This window comes from Hyperoodon ampullatus (assembly GCF_949752795.1).
Source record: "Hyperoodon ampullatus genome assembly, chromosome: 1".
In the NCBI taxonomy this organism is placed as follows: domain Eukaryota; kingdom Metazoa; phylum Chordata; class Mammalia; order Artiodactyla; family Ziphiidae; genus Hyperoodon; species Hyperoodon ampullatus.
The window spans coordinates 9,145,600-9,164,450 of NC_136914.1; the positions used below are offsets into that span (position 1 = coordinate 9,145,600).

Sequence of the window (18,851 nt, forward strand, 5' to 3'; positions counted from 1 at the left end):
CCGCTGGACCGCCAGCTTCTCCATGATCAGGAAGCTGTGTCTCTAAGAGAATTAAACCAGGAAGTGGTAGAAATGTTTTTATCCGGACCTTTTCAAGCCATTTTACCTGGCATGTTCAAATAAGGCTCTGGAAAGGGTTTTTTATTTGTATTGAAAGGATCCATTGAGTTCAAGGAGGATTGATGAGAAAAGATAGACATTTTTAGGTGTGTTCAGGTAACATTGCTCAACTCTAAGGAGTTTACTGCTGTCACCTTGAGGGTGCAGGGCATGGGGCTGCACCCCATCTTATTGGATTCATCTCATTGCGGTAGGTGGAAGCACAGGGGAAGAGAACACCTTGGTGGAGAAAGAGTCTCTGTCTTTATTTACATATAATAATGGAGAAATATGGTTGATTCTGAGTGTTGGGAAGCGGAAACCCGAATAAATAGTAACTTAATCAATGCAGCAATAATAAGCAAGGACAATAAGAAGTGAGGTAAAATCAATAGCAAACAAAAAGCAAGATGGAAAATAAAAAATGAACTATTTCAATTTTTACACTGTAGATCAGCCTTGTTAAAAATTCAAATGTGTCCGATTTACAGGAAACACAAAACAAAATGGTAAAGAAAATAAAAGTTTTGTATCTCACACAAAATTTTAAAAGGCAAGATAGTATTAGTATGGCAAGATTAATTTCTCTTTTTTATATATATGGTTTAAATATTTTTAATCTTAACTATTAAACCACTAAAGACAAAATTTAGTCATATACTTAACCACAAAGAAAACTTTCACATGTTAAAAAAAGTAGAGGTTCTATAAGCCACATTCTTTGAGCATACTTAAATGAAATTTAAAATAACCAAGGATCCATAAAATGTCCTACCTAATTGGATCAAAGGAAAGGATCACAAATTCCAGACATCTAGGAGGAATGAAAGGGGAACATTCATTCTTAACCTAGAATGAATAGCTAGAGCTCTGGTCCACGGGACATTTATAGACTTAAACGTTTTAATTAGAAGGGAAGAAAAACAAAAATAAAGGAACTTGGCATTCATCTTAAAGAATTAGTAGAAGAACAAAATCTAGGAAGAAGACCATAAAATAGATAAATCCCTTTAAGTCTGATTAAGAAAGGAAAAGGAGGCAGATATATTCAAAATTAGCAATGAAAAAGGAAGCCTAATTCTTTTCTTATACAATGTTTAAAGATTACTTTCCATTTACAGTTATTACCAAATATTGGCTCTATTCCCTGTGCTGTACAATACATCCCTGAGCCCATCTTATACCCAGCAGCTTGCACCTCCCCTTCCCCCTCCCCGTATTGCCCCTCCCTGCCCACACTGGTAACCACTAGTTTGTTCTCTATATCTGTGAGCCTGCTTCTTTTCTGATATATTCACTAGTTTGTTGTATTTTTTAGAGTCCACATATAAGTGATATCATACAGTATTTGTCTTTCTCTGTCTGACTTATTTCGCTAAGCATAATGCCCTCCAAGTCCACCCATGTGGCTGCAAATGGCAAGATTTCATTCTTTTTTATGGCTGAGTAGTATTCCATTGTATATATGTATCACATCTTCTTTATCCATTCACCTGTTGATGGACATTTAGGTTGGGAAGCCTTATTCTTAATACAGATGCTGTTAAAGAATTATTGGAGAATAAGGGCAACTCTATGGCAAAAAAAAAAAAAAAAAAAAAAAAACTGAAAACTTTAGAAGACATAGATAATTTAAGCAAAATTTCCAAATTGACCCAAGCTGGGTCGGGGGGAGGTGGTGGTACTTAAGTAAATCAGTCACCAAAGGGGAATTTGTAAAGATGATGGAGATACTATTAATAAAAGTATCAGGTCCAGAAACTTTCCCAGCTGGGTTCTTTTTAACTTGTTGAGACTAGGAAATTCTGATATTATTAAACTTTTCCAAATGATAGAAAAAGATAGAAAGCTCAACAATTCACTTTATGAAGAAATCATAACCTTCATACCAAAACTTAACAACCTCACTTATTAATACAAATGCACAAATTCTAAAGAAAAGACTCTCTTCTATCCGTACTGTAGGGCTCCTTCCCAGCCCCATGAAGCCTGGGCCACCAGCACCTCAGATGCTGGGGACCACCTATAATAATAATGATGCCTTACATTTTGTTGCAGACAAATTGTTTTCCACACTGTTTCCCATGAAGTAGATACGACAGGTATTTTCTTTAAGGTGAGCCCACTATTACAAATTCACAGAAGGACAGGAAAGGAAGTTGTTCTTTCTTTCCTCTGCTACCATCTGTTACCTTGATCTGTACCTAAAAGCAAAGCCTCCTCCTTTAATTTCCTTAATTAATCAAATGAATTCTGAATGCCACTCTGGAAACAGCCCGGAAACATCGTCAGTTTTATGAAAGGGTTTCTATTAAGAAATTAACTAAAGTTTTTTTATTTTATTTATGTAGCATGAAAATTTCCAATTAAGTTATTTCATCTGAGTCCCTTTAATTTCATTAATGTTTATTTCTTGGCTAACTCAGGCCTGGAGCTTAGGAAAAAAGATGGGGCTTCTCTTACACACCAGTCCTGGGAAGGCTGATCCACATCCCCTTCCTCAGCTCAGCACCTACCCTGGACTGACATATGTCGGGGCTTGGACACACACACATACACAGTATTCTTGTAGCCTGCATGGAGCTCACGTTATCAGGAAGAGGGGCCTGTAGGTATCCAGGAAAAAGCAGATGGTCCAGTTGCCGCGGAACTTTCTTTCATCTTTGAAAGTCTGAAAGCAGAAGCGACCTGCCATGTGAAGACTTTTTAGATATTTAAAGTTCCAAAGTGTTCCCTTTGTCCCCTCCTATCCGTGATACCCTTAAGTGGTCTCTTGCCAAGTGTTGGGATTTCATCTCTCAGAGTGGTTTGGGTTTTTCCCTGTCCGTCCTCCCCCAGAGGAAAGAAAATACAAATGCCACTTGTGCCCCTATGCTGCTAAGTGCCGGGCAAACCTGAATCAGCACCTGACCGTCCATTCGGTGAAGCTGGTGAGTACGGACACCGAGGACATCGTCAGTGCCGTCACCTCTGAAGGCAGCGATGGGAAGAAGCACCCTTATTATTACAGGTGAGCCGCCGGTGGAACCTGCTTGTCCAGGCTGCCCAGACTTTCTCGAACACTCCCTGCCCATCTGCTAGGGCACACATGACGAAGTGTCTTTTCTCAGTCACAGGGCTGAGCTTCCTTTTAATATTGGCTTTGCTTGGATTGAACCCTGTATTGCACTGACTCCTTCCTGGCTTGGGTGGCCCTGGGAGAGTTCATTAAAAGGGTGGAGGTCTTAGAGGAGGCTTTGTGGAGCGGAGTCCATAGAGTGGCAGGGCTCAGGGGTGATGAGCTGTGAGGTCTGGGCAGCTGGGAAGCTCCCACCTTTGTCACTGAGCACCTCGCTGCTTCCTGAGAATTATCCTAAGGAGAAATGGATCTGAGAACCCTGAGGGAATAGCCCTGGAAGTATTGCACACTTTCCCCTGGCTGTGCTAACCTTTAGTACCTGGAATGGTATGTTTCTCTTCCATATTCAACCGTGAATCAATATTTGGCTTGGGGGCTTCCCTGGTGGCGCAGTGGTTGGGAGTCCGCCTGCCGATGCAGAGGACACGGGTTCGTGCCCCGGTCCGGGAAGATCCCACATGCCACGGAAAGGCTGGGCCTGTGAGCCATGGCCGCTGGGCCTGCGCATCTGGAGCCTGTGCTCTGCAACGGGAGAGGCCACAACAGTGAGAGGCCTGCGTACAAAAAAAAAAAAAAAAAATTTGGTTTGTTTGCTATAAAATCCCGAGTTTTCAGGCTTGCTGTCGAATCCTGCCCGAGTTTATCAGCGCACCAGCTCTGCTGATATCTTGGCAAGGCTGCCCCGCATCTCTTTGCCCGAAGGAATCAGTTAGATTAATGTACAGCATCTGGAATCTGTAATTTTTAATTAACTTTATGATTATTTAGCATAGTTATAGCATGAATGGGATTGTTACATTATGCTGGCACTTAGTCTGTCTGGCACAGTGACCACTTCAGAGGTGTCCCAGAAAGTGGAAGAATTTTCTAATGCAAAGCCTTTTGGTGGGAGGAAAACACGTGTCAAGCTCCAGATTTCGGAGTGTACTGCGTGCGACTGGGTGGCCTCCATTTAGAAGCTCACTCTTCTCTCGTCCCGTACAGCTGTCACGTGTGCGGATTTGAGACGGAGCTCAACGTCCAGTTTGTCAGCCACATGTCACTCCACGTGGACAAGGAGCAGTGGATGTTTTCCATCTGCTGTACGGCCTGCGACTTCGTCACCATGGAGGAGACGGAGATAAAGGCGCACATCGGCACCAAGCACACAGGTGACCCTCCCTGTCTGCCATCTCACCCGTCTCTCCTCCACCCCCCGCCGCCCCACCTGGCATGGGCGTCGTCATCGCCATGCGACACTGACACTTCCTTCCCGAAGGAGGGACTTTCTCAGGGTAGCAGAGCCACATCCCTCTGTATCCACAAGGCCATTGCCTGGCCTGGCTTATGCCTCGCCAATCTGACAGATTCACCAGCTCAGGTGCGGTGGAGAGGTGAGGGCTGTTTGCTTGTCCCTCATCCTGGTCCTCATCATTGTAGGTAACAGTCATGGAGCTTTTATGACGCCCCAGGCTTGCACCTTTGTGCCCCAGATCTCATTTAAGTCTTAGAACAACCCTCTGGGGTCAGCACCATTGTGGGCACACCATATAGGTGAGAAACTGAGGCTTAACAGAGGTCAGGTATTCTCTCCAAGGTCTACAACCAGGAAGTGACTCCAGATACTCAGACCAGAACTCTTCCATGCTAGAGCCCACTCTCTGTGACTCAGCTGTTCTGACAGCCCCAGGCAACCCCGGGCAGAGGGCTGCCCCTTTCTGTTTTGCGGGGCCAGAGCCCTGTGCACCTCGTTCTGCAGGCTCTTCCACCCTCTTCCCTGAAACTGCAGCCCTGACCCCCTCCAGAATGATGCATGGCAGCTCTGCTCAGGGGCAAAGAAAGCCAGCTTCTCCTGAAACAACTCAGTGGCTCTCTAGCCTGCAGCCAAGACTTTGCCAGCACTTTCCTTTCCTATAAAGCTCTGGCCATACTGGTTAACGTCATCCATTTCATGATGTTAACATTTGGACTTCACCACGCAATCGTCCTCTCCCAAGTAATGGTGACAAATGACACCAGCGTGGCGTCATTAAGTGACAAGGAAGAGGAGCTCCCCCTGCGTTTTGCCTACAAGTCATGAGCTCACGTTGCTGGCCGCCAGCCCTGGGCGGTGGATCAGCCCCTTGCATTCTCGGCCCTTGAAGGATTCGGGAAGGGGAATTTCCCTGACAGTTGTGCTGACAACGTGCACGGCCGAGAAGTATCTCTCTGTGCTTTACTGGCTGCTTTGGCTCCGTGGTGCCGGCAGCAATAAACGCTTGCTTTTGTCAGTAAGTGGAGCAGCTATGACTCGGAGGTCTGCAGAGAACCGTCATGCCGAGTGAGGACGTGCCGTTCTTACAATCACCTGTCTCACCATAACCGTGTTAGCGCTGTGGGCAGCGGGTGAGCTGGGAAACCCACACTGAGACAAATGAAATTCAGCATCTCTGGAGTGGCCAGTGAAGGGAAAGGCCAGCCTCTCTTCCATTTCCCCTGGCTTTCAGATTGTTTTTTTCTCTTGTCTGTTACACTTCCTTTCTTCTAACCCTCTCCACACCAAAGTATGCCTAGACCCAGTTGAGAACTTTTCTCCTCCCTCCCCTATCCACAGCTCTCTCCACCCCACCTCAAGGAAACTATAGAAACCATATGGCTGGAAAGATGTTGGACTTAGAACCACTTAATTGTCATCACTGGAAACTTCACATTCACAAGCAACCGACGCAAAGTCACTGACCTCCTAATTGCCACAGGGAACACGGTGAAGATCTTGTTCCCTCTGAGATGGTGGGACCCCTGTTCTAGCTGGGAAGAGCATTCTTGCTTAGCACAGAGAGCTCAGAGTGAAATGCATTGAAGAAGTTTCTTTTGTAACACAGTAGAAGCCTTTAGTGCTGCTGCTATTAAGGAATAAGGTTCCATCCTATTTTATAAGCCAGGGGTGCTAGCAAGGTTTTTGTAAGGGCCAAATAGTAACTGTCTTAGGCTTTCAGGCCATACAGATTCTGTCACTGCTATTCAACTCTGCCACTGGATGGAAAGTAGCCTGTAGGTGATATGCAAATGAGTAGGCGTGGTAGCAGTAGGCAATATGCAAATGAGTGGGCGTGGCGGTGTTCCACTAAAACTTGCTTTACAAAAACTCAAGGCTAGATTTGGCTGAAGGGTTATAGTTTGCTGACCCCCAGTTATAAGCTTATGGCCCCACAGCTTGAGTTTCTCGTATTTAGCTGCTGCTTTGAGGTGTTAGAATTTAACCCAAAATATGTCAGTCTACATCTGTAATCAGTAAGCTGTGTAATTGCAAAGTTATGATATAAAGCAGTATGTATGCTATATAATATAGATAACAATATATATTCCTGAGAATAAGGAGCTTATGTAAGGCACTGCTGTGTGTCCAGCACCTGGAGCAGTGGCTGCACAGTGTAGGTGGGGAGTAAGCCTTCATCCAGTGAATGAATATAAGTGTGCAAGCACATCTACACACACATGTGCACGCCAAGTAAGAAAACTACTGAAACGTGGCCCTTGCCTGACCTTAGGGTCTACTAACTTATGTATATACAGGCATACCTCGTTTTACTGCACTTTGCCTTATTTAGCTTTGCAGGTTTGGGGTTTTTTTTTTTTAACAAATTGAAGTTTTGTGGTAACTCTGCATCGACCAAGTCTAATGGTGCCATTTTTCCAACAGCATTTGCACACTTCATGTCTCTGTGTCCCATTTTGGCAATTCTTGCAATATTTCCACCTTTTTCATTGTTATTATATTTGTTATGGTGATCTCTGATCAGTGATCTTTGATGTTACTATTGCAAAGAGATCAGGAGTTGCTGAAGGCTCAAATGATGGTTAGTATTTTTTAGCAATAAAGTCTTTTTAAATTAAGGTTATATACATTGTTTTTTTAGACATAGTTCTGTTGCACACTTAATACACTACAGTATACTGTAAACATAACTTTTATATGCACTGAGACACCAAAAACATTATGTGACTTGTATTATTGCAATATTTGCTCTATTGGTGTGGTCTGGAAGCGGACCATCCATGTCTCCGAGGTTTGCCTGTACTCTACGTGGAAGAAGTTACTTGGGATAGAGGAGAGCACACGTTGAATTCTAGATCCTGGCTCTAGACCCCATGTTACTGTAAATAGCTCTGGGAATGTAAGAACTCATTTAACTTCTCTGGGCCTCCATCTGTTCCCTGAGTTTTTTTAATGAGTAGGAGATGCCAGACAGGCCTGAGATTCTCTAATTCTGTGAGCCGTGTTCCCTCATTTGATTTACCTGTCGTAGGACTGGGCATCTTTTATTTCAGTACCCTAGGAGATCTGAAGTGCTTTCTTGTTACCTAGTAAAGTTGTGATCTACAGGATGAGCTTTAATGAATAGCAGATTTTTACTCAGTCTCTCTTAGAATCCACATCCTTCTTCATACTTCCTTACTGGCTACTCTTACCCAAGGCACCCTTGTGAATGAAGTGCTGAGCAGGTATCTGAGGAACTGTCCTCTGTTTAGTGTTTCTTCAGTGACTCTCCCTTACCCTCTTCCTCCACAGCTCCTTGTCCCTGCAGAGAACATCAGCAAGATAAAATATTCCCTCTGGTGCTTCCTAAATGCAAATTTTGCTGCAGTCTTTAAATGTTGCAATAATGACATTGAGGAATTTGAATAGCTATTTGGAAAATACAACCATCTGTGTGTCACGTCACATTGACACCAAAATAAGTGCCACATGACTTACCCAATCCCTGTTAACAAATCACCCCTAGAAAGGCTTGAAGAAAATAGAATATTTTTCAAACTTCCAGAGTGAGAAGGATTTGTAAAAGCTTAAGTGACAGAAGAAATCACGAAGGAGAAGAATCAAGAGATTTGACACAGGAAAATTTCTCCTGTTTGCAAATGCAAAGCAAAAGAGAAGGAAAAGGAAAAGAAAAACCCACAGTCTGAAAAAATGTGTTTGTAAAAATGACAAAATGTTAATCTATTTACAACATGGAAAATTCATATAAACTGGTAAGAAACACTTTAGGTCTCCAATTAAAGGATTCACAAAGGACATGAACAGTCAATTCACAATAAAAGAAATAAAAGCTAATGACTTAACATCAGGAAAAATGTTCAACCTCGCTAGCCGTCAAACTAAAACTCAAAAGTGGCTTATCTTTCACCTATTAAGTTAGGAGTATGTCTTATAATGTTACCCACCGTTGCAAGAAGCTGCTGATCCTCCTGTGGCCATGGCCTTGCAAAGTGGTAGAACTTTTGAAAACTAATTAGTACATACCAAGAGCCTTGAAAATGTAATGTGCTGTGACCCAGTAATCCTGCTTCTGGGAATTTATCTGTAGGGGAAAAAAAAAAAAAAAACAGCCAGTGGAATATTAATTTTAACTTAAAATGCAATTTTAAGGAAATATTTAAGTAGAGTAGGATAAGTTTACCCCATGGATATAATAATATCATTTAAAAGTATTAATTCATAATTATTTTCATAAATTTTTTGAGCACCAACTGTATGCCAGGTATATAAAACAGCCTGGGAAAATACAAAGTGTTAGTTACCATTATTATTATATTTTCTAAATATTATATGTTATATTTTATAATGTAATAATATATTCTTCAATAATGCTTACCATGAGCCAGGCATTGTTCTCAGTGTTCTGCATATAAAAACCCATTTGAGCCTCACCACAAACATATGAGGCACGTGCTGATATTATTCCCATTTTTTAGATGAGGTAATTGAGGCACAAAGGACATACCTTGTCCCAGGTCATACAGCTACTGAGTGGAACAGATGGCATTCAATCTCAGGTATTCTGGATCTTAAGTCCTTATTCTTTATTTTTTTATTTCTTTTCTTATCAGAGTAGAGTTGATTTACAATGTTGTGTTAGTTTCAGATGTACAGCAAAGTGAATCAGTTATACATACACATATATCCACTCTTTTTTTAGATTCTTTTCCCATATAGGTCATTACAGAGTATTGAGTGGAGTTCCCTGTGCTCTACAGTAGGTTCTCACTAGTTATCTATTTTATATATAGTAGTGTGTATATGTCAATCCCAATCTCCCAATTTATCCCTCCCCCAACTTACCCCCTGGTAACCATAGGTTTGTTTTCTACATCTGTGACTCTACTTCTGTTTTGTAAATAAGTTCATTTGTACCCTTTTTCTTAGATTCCACATATAAGCTGTGTAGATGAGGGATTACAAAGAGCGTGGGCTGGGCTGTTTCCCCATGCCGTAGCCCAGAGCGTTTGCCGTGGCACCTCTATATTTATACATTTATTAATTTAGGGAGCTCTCCCCAGTGCCGTAAGCCTGAGGGTACTTGAAGCTATTCTTAAAGATGGTAATTAAAATTATCTGTTTTAATTCTAAGAACTCGTTTAAAATAATCACTCATAATATTCTGTTAATAAGACTAGTCTTAGAGGATGGATTTGGTGAAGAAATGTCAGGGACTCAGGGCCCCCACTGAAAATATTCTGTTTGTCTACAAAATGTGACTGAACTGGTTCAATATTTAGATAAGAGACTGGCAATCATGGTGCTGGCTTTCCTTGTACCAAGGGAGGAATGTATTCTAATGGCATGTTCCATCCCTTCTTGGGGGTCAGTAAGTGAGGTCACCTACTGTCTGTCCAGGAACCAAGGTCACTTCTGCTAAGGAACAAGATTTTAAAAATTGTCAACTTGGGACTTCCCTGGCAGTCCAGTGGTTGGGACTCTGAGCTTCAATGCAGGGGGCGCGAGTTCAATCCCTGGTTGGGGAGCTAGGATCCTGCATGCCATGCCGTGGGGCATGCCCAAAAAGTAAAATAAAAAGGAAAATTAAAATTGTCAACTGAAGTAAGGGTTTGGGTGCTCTGGGCATAAGTGCAGCTCTGACAGGAACAGGACTTGAAAACATTGTAAGCCGGTAAATATTTTCCCTTCCTCTTTTTACAAACTTTTTTAAATTAGATAAGTAATTTATGGTCACTCCAGAAAATGTTGAAAACCCAATTAAAAGAAAACAGGCGTAAGGCTGATCATTTCATACGCTAGATGTAGCCACCATTACAGCTTTGTTTACTTCTGGATTTTTTACGCCTATATATAAAATATGATTTATATTTTTAATCTCCTAATAAAGGAACTTTGTTTCTAGAGTTTACAATCACTAGATTACTTAATTGGCCGATTTGAAGGGAATGGAAGCACAGTCTCCCTATATTTGCAACCCTAGCCTAAAACTATGGGGTTGCATTAAATTGGCTCGGGGAGAATTGATGTCTTAACAATATTGAGTCTCTTGAACATTTACAATGGATAGCTCTCCAGTTATTTGGGGTTTATAATGTCCACTTTTATTTATTACAGTTTACCTTCAAGTGATATTATACCTCTTCATATGTAGTATAAGAACCTCACAATAACTTCTTCTCTTCCAGCCTTTATGTTATTGTCATACATTTACCTATTATAAACCTTATAATACTTTGTTATTATTTTTAAACAAAATTACTTTTATTATATTTTAAAGAGATTTTAAATAGAAGGAAAAATTCATCTATCTACCCATGCAGTTATCATTTCCAGTGTTCTTCATTCTTTTTGTGTAGATCCATTTTTTTATATTTGGTGTCATTTTCCTTCTGCCTGAAGAATTTTTTTTGTAACATTTCTTGTAATTTGGGTCTGCTGGTGATGAATTCTTTTGACTTTTTTTTGCCTTCATTTTTGAAATATATTTTCACTGCATATAAAGTTTCAGGTTGACAGTTGTTTCTTTCAGTACTTCTCACTTGCATTGCTCCCAGTGAGAAATCTGCTGTCATGCTTATTTTTGTTCCTCTGCACGTAATGTAGCTTTCCTCCTCTGGCTGCTTTCAGGATATTTTTCTTTATCACTCATTTTGAGCATTTTAATTATGATGTCCCTTGGTATAGATTTCTTTATCTTTGGGGTTCATTGTGTCTCTTGGATCTGTGGGTTTGTGGTTTTCCTCAAATTTGGGAAAATTTTGGCTTTTTCACATATTTTTTCTGCCCTCCCTACCCCATTAGGGACTTTAGTTGAACTTATATCAAGCTACCTGCAGGCGTCCCATAGCTCACTGATGCCCTTTTCATTTTTGTGATTCTTTTTCCTCTGTGTTTCATTTCAGATCATTTCTATTGCTATATCTTCAGGTTCACTAATCTTTTCTTCTGCTATGTCTAAATTGCTGGTAATCCCATCCAGTGCATTTTTCATCTCAGACATTGTAATTTTCATCTCTAGAAATTTGGATTGGATCTTTTTATATCTTTCATGTCTCTACTTAACTTTCCAAACATGTGGAATACAGTTACAATAACTGCTCTTATGTCTTTGTCTACAAATTCTAACAGCTTTGTCAGTTCTGGGTCAGTTTTGATTGGCTGATTATTCTTTTCATTTTGGGTTGTGTTTTCTTGTTTCTTGGCATGCTGATAATCTTTGGATGCCAGACATTGTGATTGTTACCTTGTTGGGTGCTATATATTTTATATTCCTATAAATAGTCTGACCTTTGTCTTAGAATTCAGTTAATAACTTGGCAACTTTGATCTTTTTGGGGTCTTGCTTTTATGATTTGTTAGGCAGGTCTGGAGCAGCGCTCCATCGAGGGCTAATCATTACCCACTATTCAAAGATCTTCCTCAGTTTTCTACTCAATGCCTTGGGAATTATAAGTTTTTCTAATTTGGCCAGTGGAAACACACTGTTCTCTAAGTCTTTCAGATGGCTTTTTCCCTCTGACTTTGGGTAGTTTCCTCACACACATGCTCTGACCCCTACTCTGCTGAATGTCCTTGAAGGACCCTCTGCAGGTCTCCAGGTTCCTCTCCTGTGCTGCTCTTTCCTCTCTGGTGCTCTGTCCTGCAAAGTCCAGCCATGTTAATCTCCTCAGACCCTCAGCTTTATCTCCTCAACTCAGTGAGTCTGCCAGGCCATTCCCCAACCCTGCTCTGCAGCCTGGAAAGTAAAGTCTCTCAAGGCAGGAAGCAGGGCAAACCTAGAGCCTGCCTGTTTTCTTTCCTCTCTCTCAGGGGTCACTCCTCTTTATTGCCTCATGTCCAATGTTGTGAAAACTATTGTTTGATAAATTTTGTCTGTTTTTTGTCAATTGATACATAGCAATGGTAAATCCCGTCTCTGACACTCCATCGTGCATGGTAGCAGAAGTCTCCAGACACTAGATTTCAATGGCCTCTTGACTTGTTTACTCCTGGTTTTGAGGGAGAGTCCAGTGCCCTGATGAAGAGTATGGACATTAGAGCCTGATCAAGTGAAATCTCTGCTCCACCACTTCCTAGGCACGTGACCAAGGCCATGTTAACCTGGCTGTGCCTCCCTTCCCTAGTTTGTAAAATGGGGATGATAATGGTCATGCCTCATTGGATTTTTGAGAGGATAAAATGAGATAGCGCATTTAAAGCATGATAACCCATTTAACGCATCTAAAGTTTCTAGAACTTGGTAACACAATCATCTTAGCTATTGTTGTCATTTTATTTTAATTCTTATAAGATGCCAATAAACACTTGCCAATTGAATATCTACTCTTGGCCCGAGAACCACAAGTGTCATCACCATAGGTGACTGGGACCTGGGATCCAGCACTGGGAGAGCTGGAAACCTCAGCTTGTGCTCCCTGAATGATGATGCAGACATGAGGCCCCAGATCCCCCACCCATAATTGCTATTATTCTAGGGTTTTCCTCTCCTACATAACAGACCTGGGTTTGTTTGTTTTTTCATTTTTCAGGGGAAGACAGGAAGACCCCCAGTGAATCCAACAGCCCCTCTTCATCCTCCCTCTCAGCTCTGAGTGATTCAGCCAACAGCAAAGACGACTCAGACAGCTCCCAGAAAAACAAGAGCGGAAACAACCTGCTGGTCATCTCTGTCGTGCCTGGGAGCCAGCCCTCACTGAATAGTGAGGAAAAGCCAGAGAAAGGTAAGGGAGGAGGTGGGCTGGTCTACTCAACCCTACCCACTCTTGGGGGGATGACCCAGTCTTGAGAATAAGCCCTAGACAGAAGTGATGTTGGAAAACAGATATTAGGCCTGGGAACAGTATAGTACGAATCATCTAAAATTTACATGTGCTTTTTGGCTTGATTTGCATCCGTATATGGGGTGGAAAGATGGGGAGTGTGACATTGATTCTGAAGCTGTATGTTTAACACCTTTTAGCCCAGAGATGCAGGGAACAGTGCCTGGAAGGGTACAGCTGGAGGGTGGGGGGGTCTCTGTCCTACTCCTGCCCTCCTGTCCCTCTGCCCCATGCACCCGTACACCCAGCCTCGGTCCTTTCAGGGTTCGAATGCGTTTTTTGCAACTTTGTCTGCAAGACGAAGAACATGTTTGAGCGCCATCTGCAGATCCACCTCATCACCCGGATGTTTGAGTGTGACGTGTGCCACAAGTTCATGAAGACCCCCGAACAGCTGCTGGAGCATAAGAAATGCCACACTGTCCCCACCGGTGGGCTCAAGTAAGGAAAGCAAGTACAGAACCTTTTACTGTGTTGTTTATTAAACACCCTTTCCCCATCCCTACCCCATCCCCTCCCCTGAAGGTTTTGGGGTCATGGAGAAGGGGGGCTTGGCAAGGGGGGCGTTAGTCAGGTACCTCTGCTGCCTTTAGCTGGATAGGAATTAGATCTGCCCCCCAGGAGGTTGGCAGATATCAGCAGGAGAATCCATTTCACAAGACGACTTGCTGAAGCAGCTCGGCACAGGCATGCAAGGGTAGACCTATCCTACACTGCTTGAGTTTTGCTCAGACTTGATTTTAAGGGACTTGGGGGTTCGTGTCCCCAGGTGTAAATCATTACACTGACACCGCACTTCATCCTCTATTTTTTAGATGATTTGCCGCAAGTCTTTTAAATAAGCACAATAGCTACCCCATACACACACACACACCCAAATATCGGATCCTTGCCAGTGTGAACAGGCAAGAGGCACCGTTTTTCATGCAAAGATCATGTGCCTCGTGTCTTCCTGTACATATGCCTTATGCCTTCCCAGGAGCTGGAATTGGTATCTCCCTGGTGTAGCCTTCGTGAGATCTGACATTTCCGGTCACATGTTCTTCACATATCCGAAAGACCTAGACAATGAGCATCATCATTAACCAATATTTGCAACAAGCCCTCTGGTCTGAAGAGAGACCCATCCGTTATTATCAAATGCACTGTGTGTCTGCCTTGATAATAGGTGCTAAAGGGCAAACAAGGAATAAAACATAATTTCCACCCTCGGGAAATGTACGTCCGAGCACAACCAGAGTTTAATCTTCCCAGTGTTTCTGAAATCAGAGTCCCTGTTCATGAGGCACTCCTGGTCCAGTAAAGAGAAAAAAGCATCTGTCACTGGGCACAGAAAGACATACCACTTTCAAAGCATAATTATTCATGTTTAGCTGAAATGATCCTGTTATTAAAAGAATGAAAAATGACATTGTACTTAATATAAGAACAAAAAAACCTTTTGTTTTCAAATTTTATCTTTGAAACTCACAACTTGCCAGAGAAGTGGCATGACTGTCCTGAATGGGTGAGGGGTGGAGAGACCCAGAAGGAACCTGGGAGTCGAGTCGGGGGGCTCTGTGCAGGGTGGGCTCCCCGGGCTCCTGCCGGGTCAGGGGGACCCTCCTTAAAAGCTTGCCCAGAGGAGCAGCACCTACTGTTGGATCCCATTTTGTTTCACCCTTGGGGGTGATTAGGTGGGAGGGGGAGGGGTGGGTAAATTGGATGGGGGGAGGGGCGATTATCATTCCCGACCACCAGTAAATGGGAAATGCCTAGCACGAGCTTATTTGGGAATTTGATTTGGTTTATTCCCACTGTCCCTTTCTAAATATGTGTGTACTCATGTTTAAAAAAAAAAAAAGCCATGTATTTCCGTGGTTGGACTAGCACTCATTGCCCCTGCCCAGAAGCCCAGTCACACCCATTACCTGTGGCCCCAGCCAGTTGTGGCTCTGCCAGTTAGGCCCCCTTTCTTCGGGGACCTAAGGAGTCCCGAGCCTCCAACCCGCTGGGGAGGATGCAGAGTGAACGCTGATGCTTTTGCGGGTGTAGACACTTCCCGTACAGTGCTAATGGTCCCCTATGTAATAGTTTATGTTCTAGGATGACCAAGTAGAAGAATACTTTGAAAAAATTGCTAAAGCCTTCTGGCTGTACAGTGAGTCTTTGTTTTGTTTTGTTTTGTTTTCCCTTTGCCGTATCAGAGCATTAATTTGCCTGAGAGAGTGTCTTTACAATAAATAACGGGAGCACGGAAAACCCTTAGCACTCTGCCTGAGCAGCGAAAGAAAGCTTGAGCCGTGGGTCACAGAAATGTCCTTAACATGAAACAGACTGCCGATGTCTAAATTGCTTTTCTGTGATGGGACTGCTTGTACTCTATATCCTGTTCATAATGCAGATCGAATAAGATTATACTATTATTTTTCTTTTGCCGTAGCTCAGGACAGTGGTGAGTTTCAGACTCCTCTAGGTAAGGCCCAGCTTGGCGTAGGGGTTGTGTGTGCACCTGACCTGGGAATGGGCTTTATATTTCTCTCGTGTGCACTCTTCTGTGAGCTGAGGTTCCGAGGCTAACGGCGGGCTTGGTGCTGAGGCGCAGTGCACGGGCACTGGGTGTGTTGGGCTCTGCTGAAAACCTCTCCAAACCCTCCGAGGACAATTCACTCCCAGGCCCTGCCCTGCAGGTGCCAGGCCAGAGCCGAGGCAGCCACTTTTGCATTTGCATTCTTTTGGTAAAGAGAGCACACACGCTACAGCTATCATATCAGCCACCGACTCGAGCCCGGCAGCTTCTACAGAGCGAAGCTCAGCAGAATCCGTAAACCTGCCCTCTCTGTCTTCCTCGCCCCTCCGGACAGCCGGGAGGCTTGGAGGTAGCGTAGCCTCACTGCCTAGGATGGAGAGACCCAGGCTTTGTCCCAGGGCACAGCCAGCCCGATAAGGTGGCAGAGCTGGGACTGAAACCGGCCCTTCTAGACAGACTCTGCCTAAATGACTTGCAGAGACCAGTCCGGTAATGAATCAGCATCCACCATGTGCTGAGTACTCTACCGAGCACTGCAGAGAACGCAGAAGAAAAGGGGGATATGCTCCTGCCCGCTGAGAGTTTATGATCCCTTTGGATGATTATTATTTCCATGCTGTAATGCCATGAATCATTAATAATGCATTAATAATGTCTTCAAGCTCCAGATAGCAGTCGCCTCCGTCCCCCCACCCCCCATTCCTAAACGGGCTGGTGGGTGGGCTTCCTTCTGCCGAGCCCGCCCCTGGTCCTCCCCTCCCTTCCCTGATGGAGACCCCAGGGCTGCAGGAGGCAGGTTTTAGGAGCACAAGCCTCTGCATCTACACACACACTCCCACGCACAGACACACACCCAGGCCTTCTCGTCCTAACCACCCTTTAATCAGCACGACTCTGACCCCTACGACTTTCTGTTTGCTGGAGGTAGCTCTCCCCCTATAAGCTGTTCTTCAAAACTCTTAGCCTTTCTGCGTGTGCTTGGTGTGGTGCATGAAAAGTCGATTCTTTGTGTTGCTCCCATCTCGAGGGGAGGTCGTGAGGGTTAGCCCTCGGCCGAGGCCACTGGGGGGGCCGGGGAGGGCTCCGAGGGGCCGGGCGGGAGGACGGAGGGGAGAACAGCGTAGCCGGGCGCCCCCTCCCGCACTGGCTCTGCTCGCCTTCCTGGGGGCCGGCGTCCGCGGGTGCAGCCAGGAGACCCCGAGCAGGCCGAGGGACGGCTCCAGAAGAGGGTCCTCGTCGCCCCCGCAGGAGGCGGCAGGGCCGGGCTGGGCAGGGGGCAGGCCGGGCCTCGGAGCTGGGAGGGCGGCCGAGGGCAGGCTGGTGAGGCGGGGAGCAGCCGGGCGGCCGCCGAGCCCGCGTGGCTGACCCTCCCCTGTCCTTGCTTTCCCCCCCGCCCCCCGCCTGCAGGTGCCCATTCTGCATTTATTCCACCAACCGCCCCGCCGCCATGGAGTGCCACCTCAAGACCCACTACAAGATGGAGTACAAGTGCCGGATCTGCCAGACGGTGAAGGCCAACCAGCTGGAGCTGGAGACGCACACCCGCGAGCATCGCCTCGGCAACCACTACAAGTGCGACCAGTGCGGCTACCTGTCCAAGACCGCCAACAAGCTCATCGAGCACGTGCGCGTGCACACCGGGGAGCGGCCCTTCCACTGTGACCAGTGCAGCTACAGCTGCAAACGCAAGGACAATCTCAACCTGCACAAGAAGCTGAAGCACGCCCCGCGCCAGACCTTCAGCTGCGAAGAGTGCCTGTTCAAGACCACTCACCCCTTCGTCTTCAGCCGCCACGTCAAGAAGCACCAGAGCGCGGACAGCCCCGAGGAGGACAAGAAGGGCCCGGCTCCGGCCCCCAAGGAAGCCGCCGGCCCCGGGGCCCCGCTCCTCGTGGTCGGGAGCGCCCGCCACCTCCTGTCTCCGCTGTCGGTCATGTCCGCCTCCCAGGCTCTGCAGACCGTGGCCCTGTCGGCCGCCCACGGCGGAGGCGGCGGAGGCGGCGGTGGCGGCGGCGGCTCCGAACCCAACCTGGCACTCAAGGCCTCGCCCTTGAATGGCTCCCCTTTGCGCTTTGACAAGTACCGGAACTCGGATTTCGCCCATCTCATTCCCTTGACGATGTTATACCCCAAGAACCAGTTGGATCTCACATTCCACCCTCCCCGACCTCAGACTGCGCCGCCCAGCATCCCATCCCCCAAACACTCCTTCCTCGCCTATCTCGGACTGAGAGAGAGAGCGGAGACTGTCTGAGGGCAGCCGGGCTCTGTACCAAAAACCAAGAGACAGAGACAAAAACACAAAACTCACAGAACTTAAACACAACCCCAGCAGGTGTACGTTGCTGCAAAACCTACAGACCCGCCCGGGTCTGACCACGTGTACTGTATATCTTTAGTGAGGAATAGAGAATTGGCTCTGTGTGTATACCTATTGCATTGACCTGAAAGCTGCTTTATCCAATCTTCAGAGAGGTGACCTACTGCATCCGTCTACCTTCAGAGGCATGCCTCCCCAGCCACACACTCCCACCCTCAGCCCTTCTCCGTACTTTGAAAGGAAATTCGTCTTGTTAAACCCTAAAGAGTGTCCTTAATAGCAATCAGCACTTGTAAGCTTCTGTACCGGTGCATTTTGTTTTCTGTTGGGTGAAAGGGGCGTGTGGGCGTTTGTGGATTTGGAAAGAGACAGCCGTGTGTCCTGTGCCATAACATTTGCACATTCTTCGTACTGGCTTCTTTCACAGGGATGAACGTTCTTTGCCCTCCTGGGTTGTTCATCCGCTGCAGTCGCTCCCCGAGCTCCTTCATTACCTTTCCCTCTCTATTTTGTGGCTACAGAGTGGTAGGGCCTCGTGCTTAGGCGATGAAGGAATGGTAGACATCTCAGTGCTGCCTGAGATTTCCGAGAGAGTCCTGGAGACCTTGTGCTCGCATCTCTGGTTATGAAGATGAGAGCAGTTGAGAGCCCCATCTGGAAGAAATAGCTTGCAGCACTGCAGCCAACATCACAAAACTTAAGTGTGTTTTGTGTGTGTGTCCATACATATGCAGTGTGTATGGTACACA

General features: G+C 45.2%; 1 protein-coding gene across 1 annotated transcript in view; it reads left to right on the forward strand.

Moving 5' to 3' along the window:
- Positions 1–18,036, forward strand: part of ZNF827 (zinc finger protein 827) — a gene marked incomplete at its 3' end in the record, with an annotated part of 185,576 nt that extends 167,540 nt beyond the window's left edge. The window contains exons 10-14 of the mRNA XM_079697749.1: positions 2,938–3,109; positions 4,202–4,368; positions 12,983–13,174; positions 13,537–13,714; positions 17,190–18,036. Coding sequence (XP_079553875.1) covers positions 2,938–3,109; positions 4,202–4,368; positions 12,983–13,174; positions 13,537–13,714; positions 17,190–18,036 — 1,556 coding nt within the window. The remainder of the gene's footprint in view (positions 1–2,937; positions 3,110–4,201; positions 4,369–12,982; positions 13,175–13,536; positions 13,715–17,189) is intronic.
- Between the last annotated feature and the right edge of the window lie 815 nt (positions 18,037–18,851).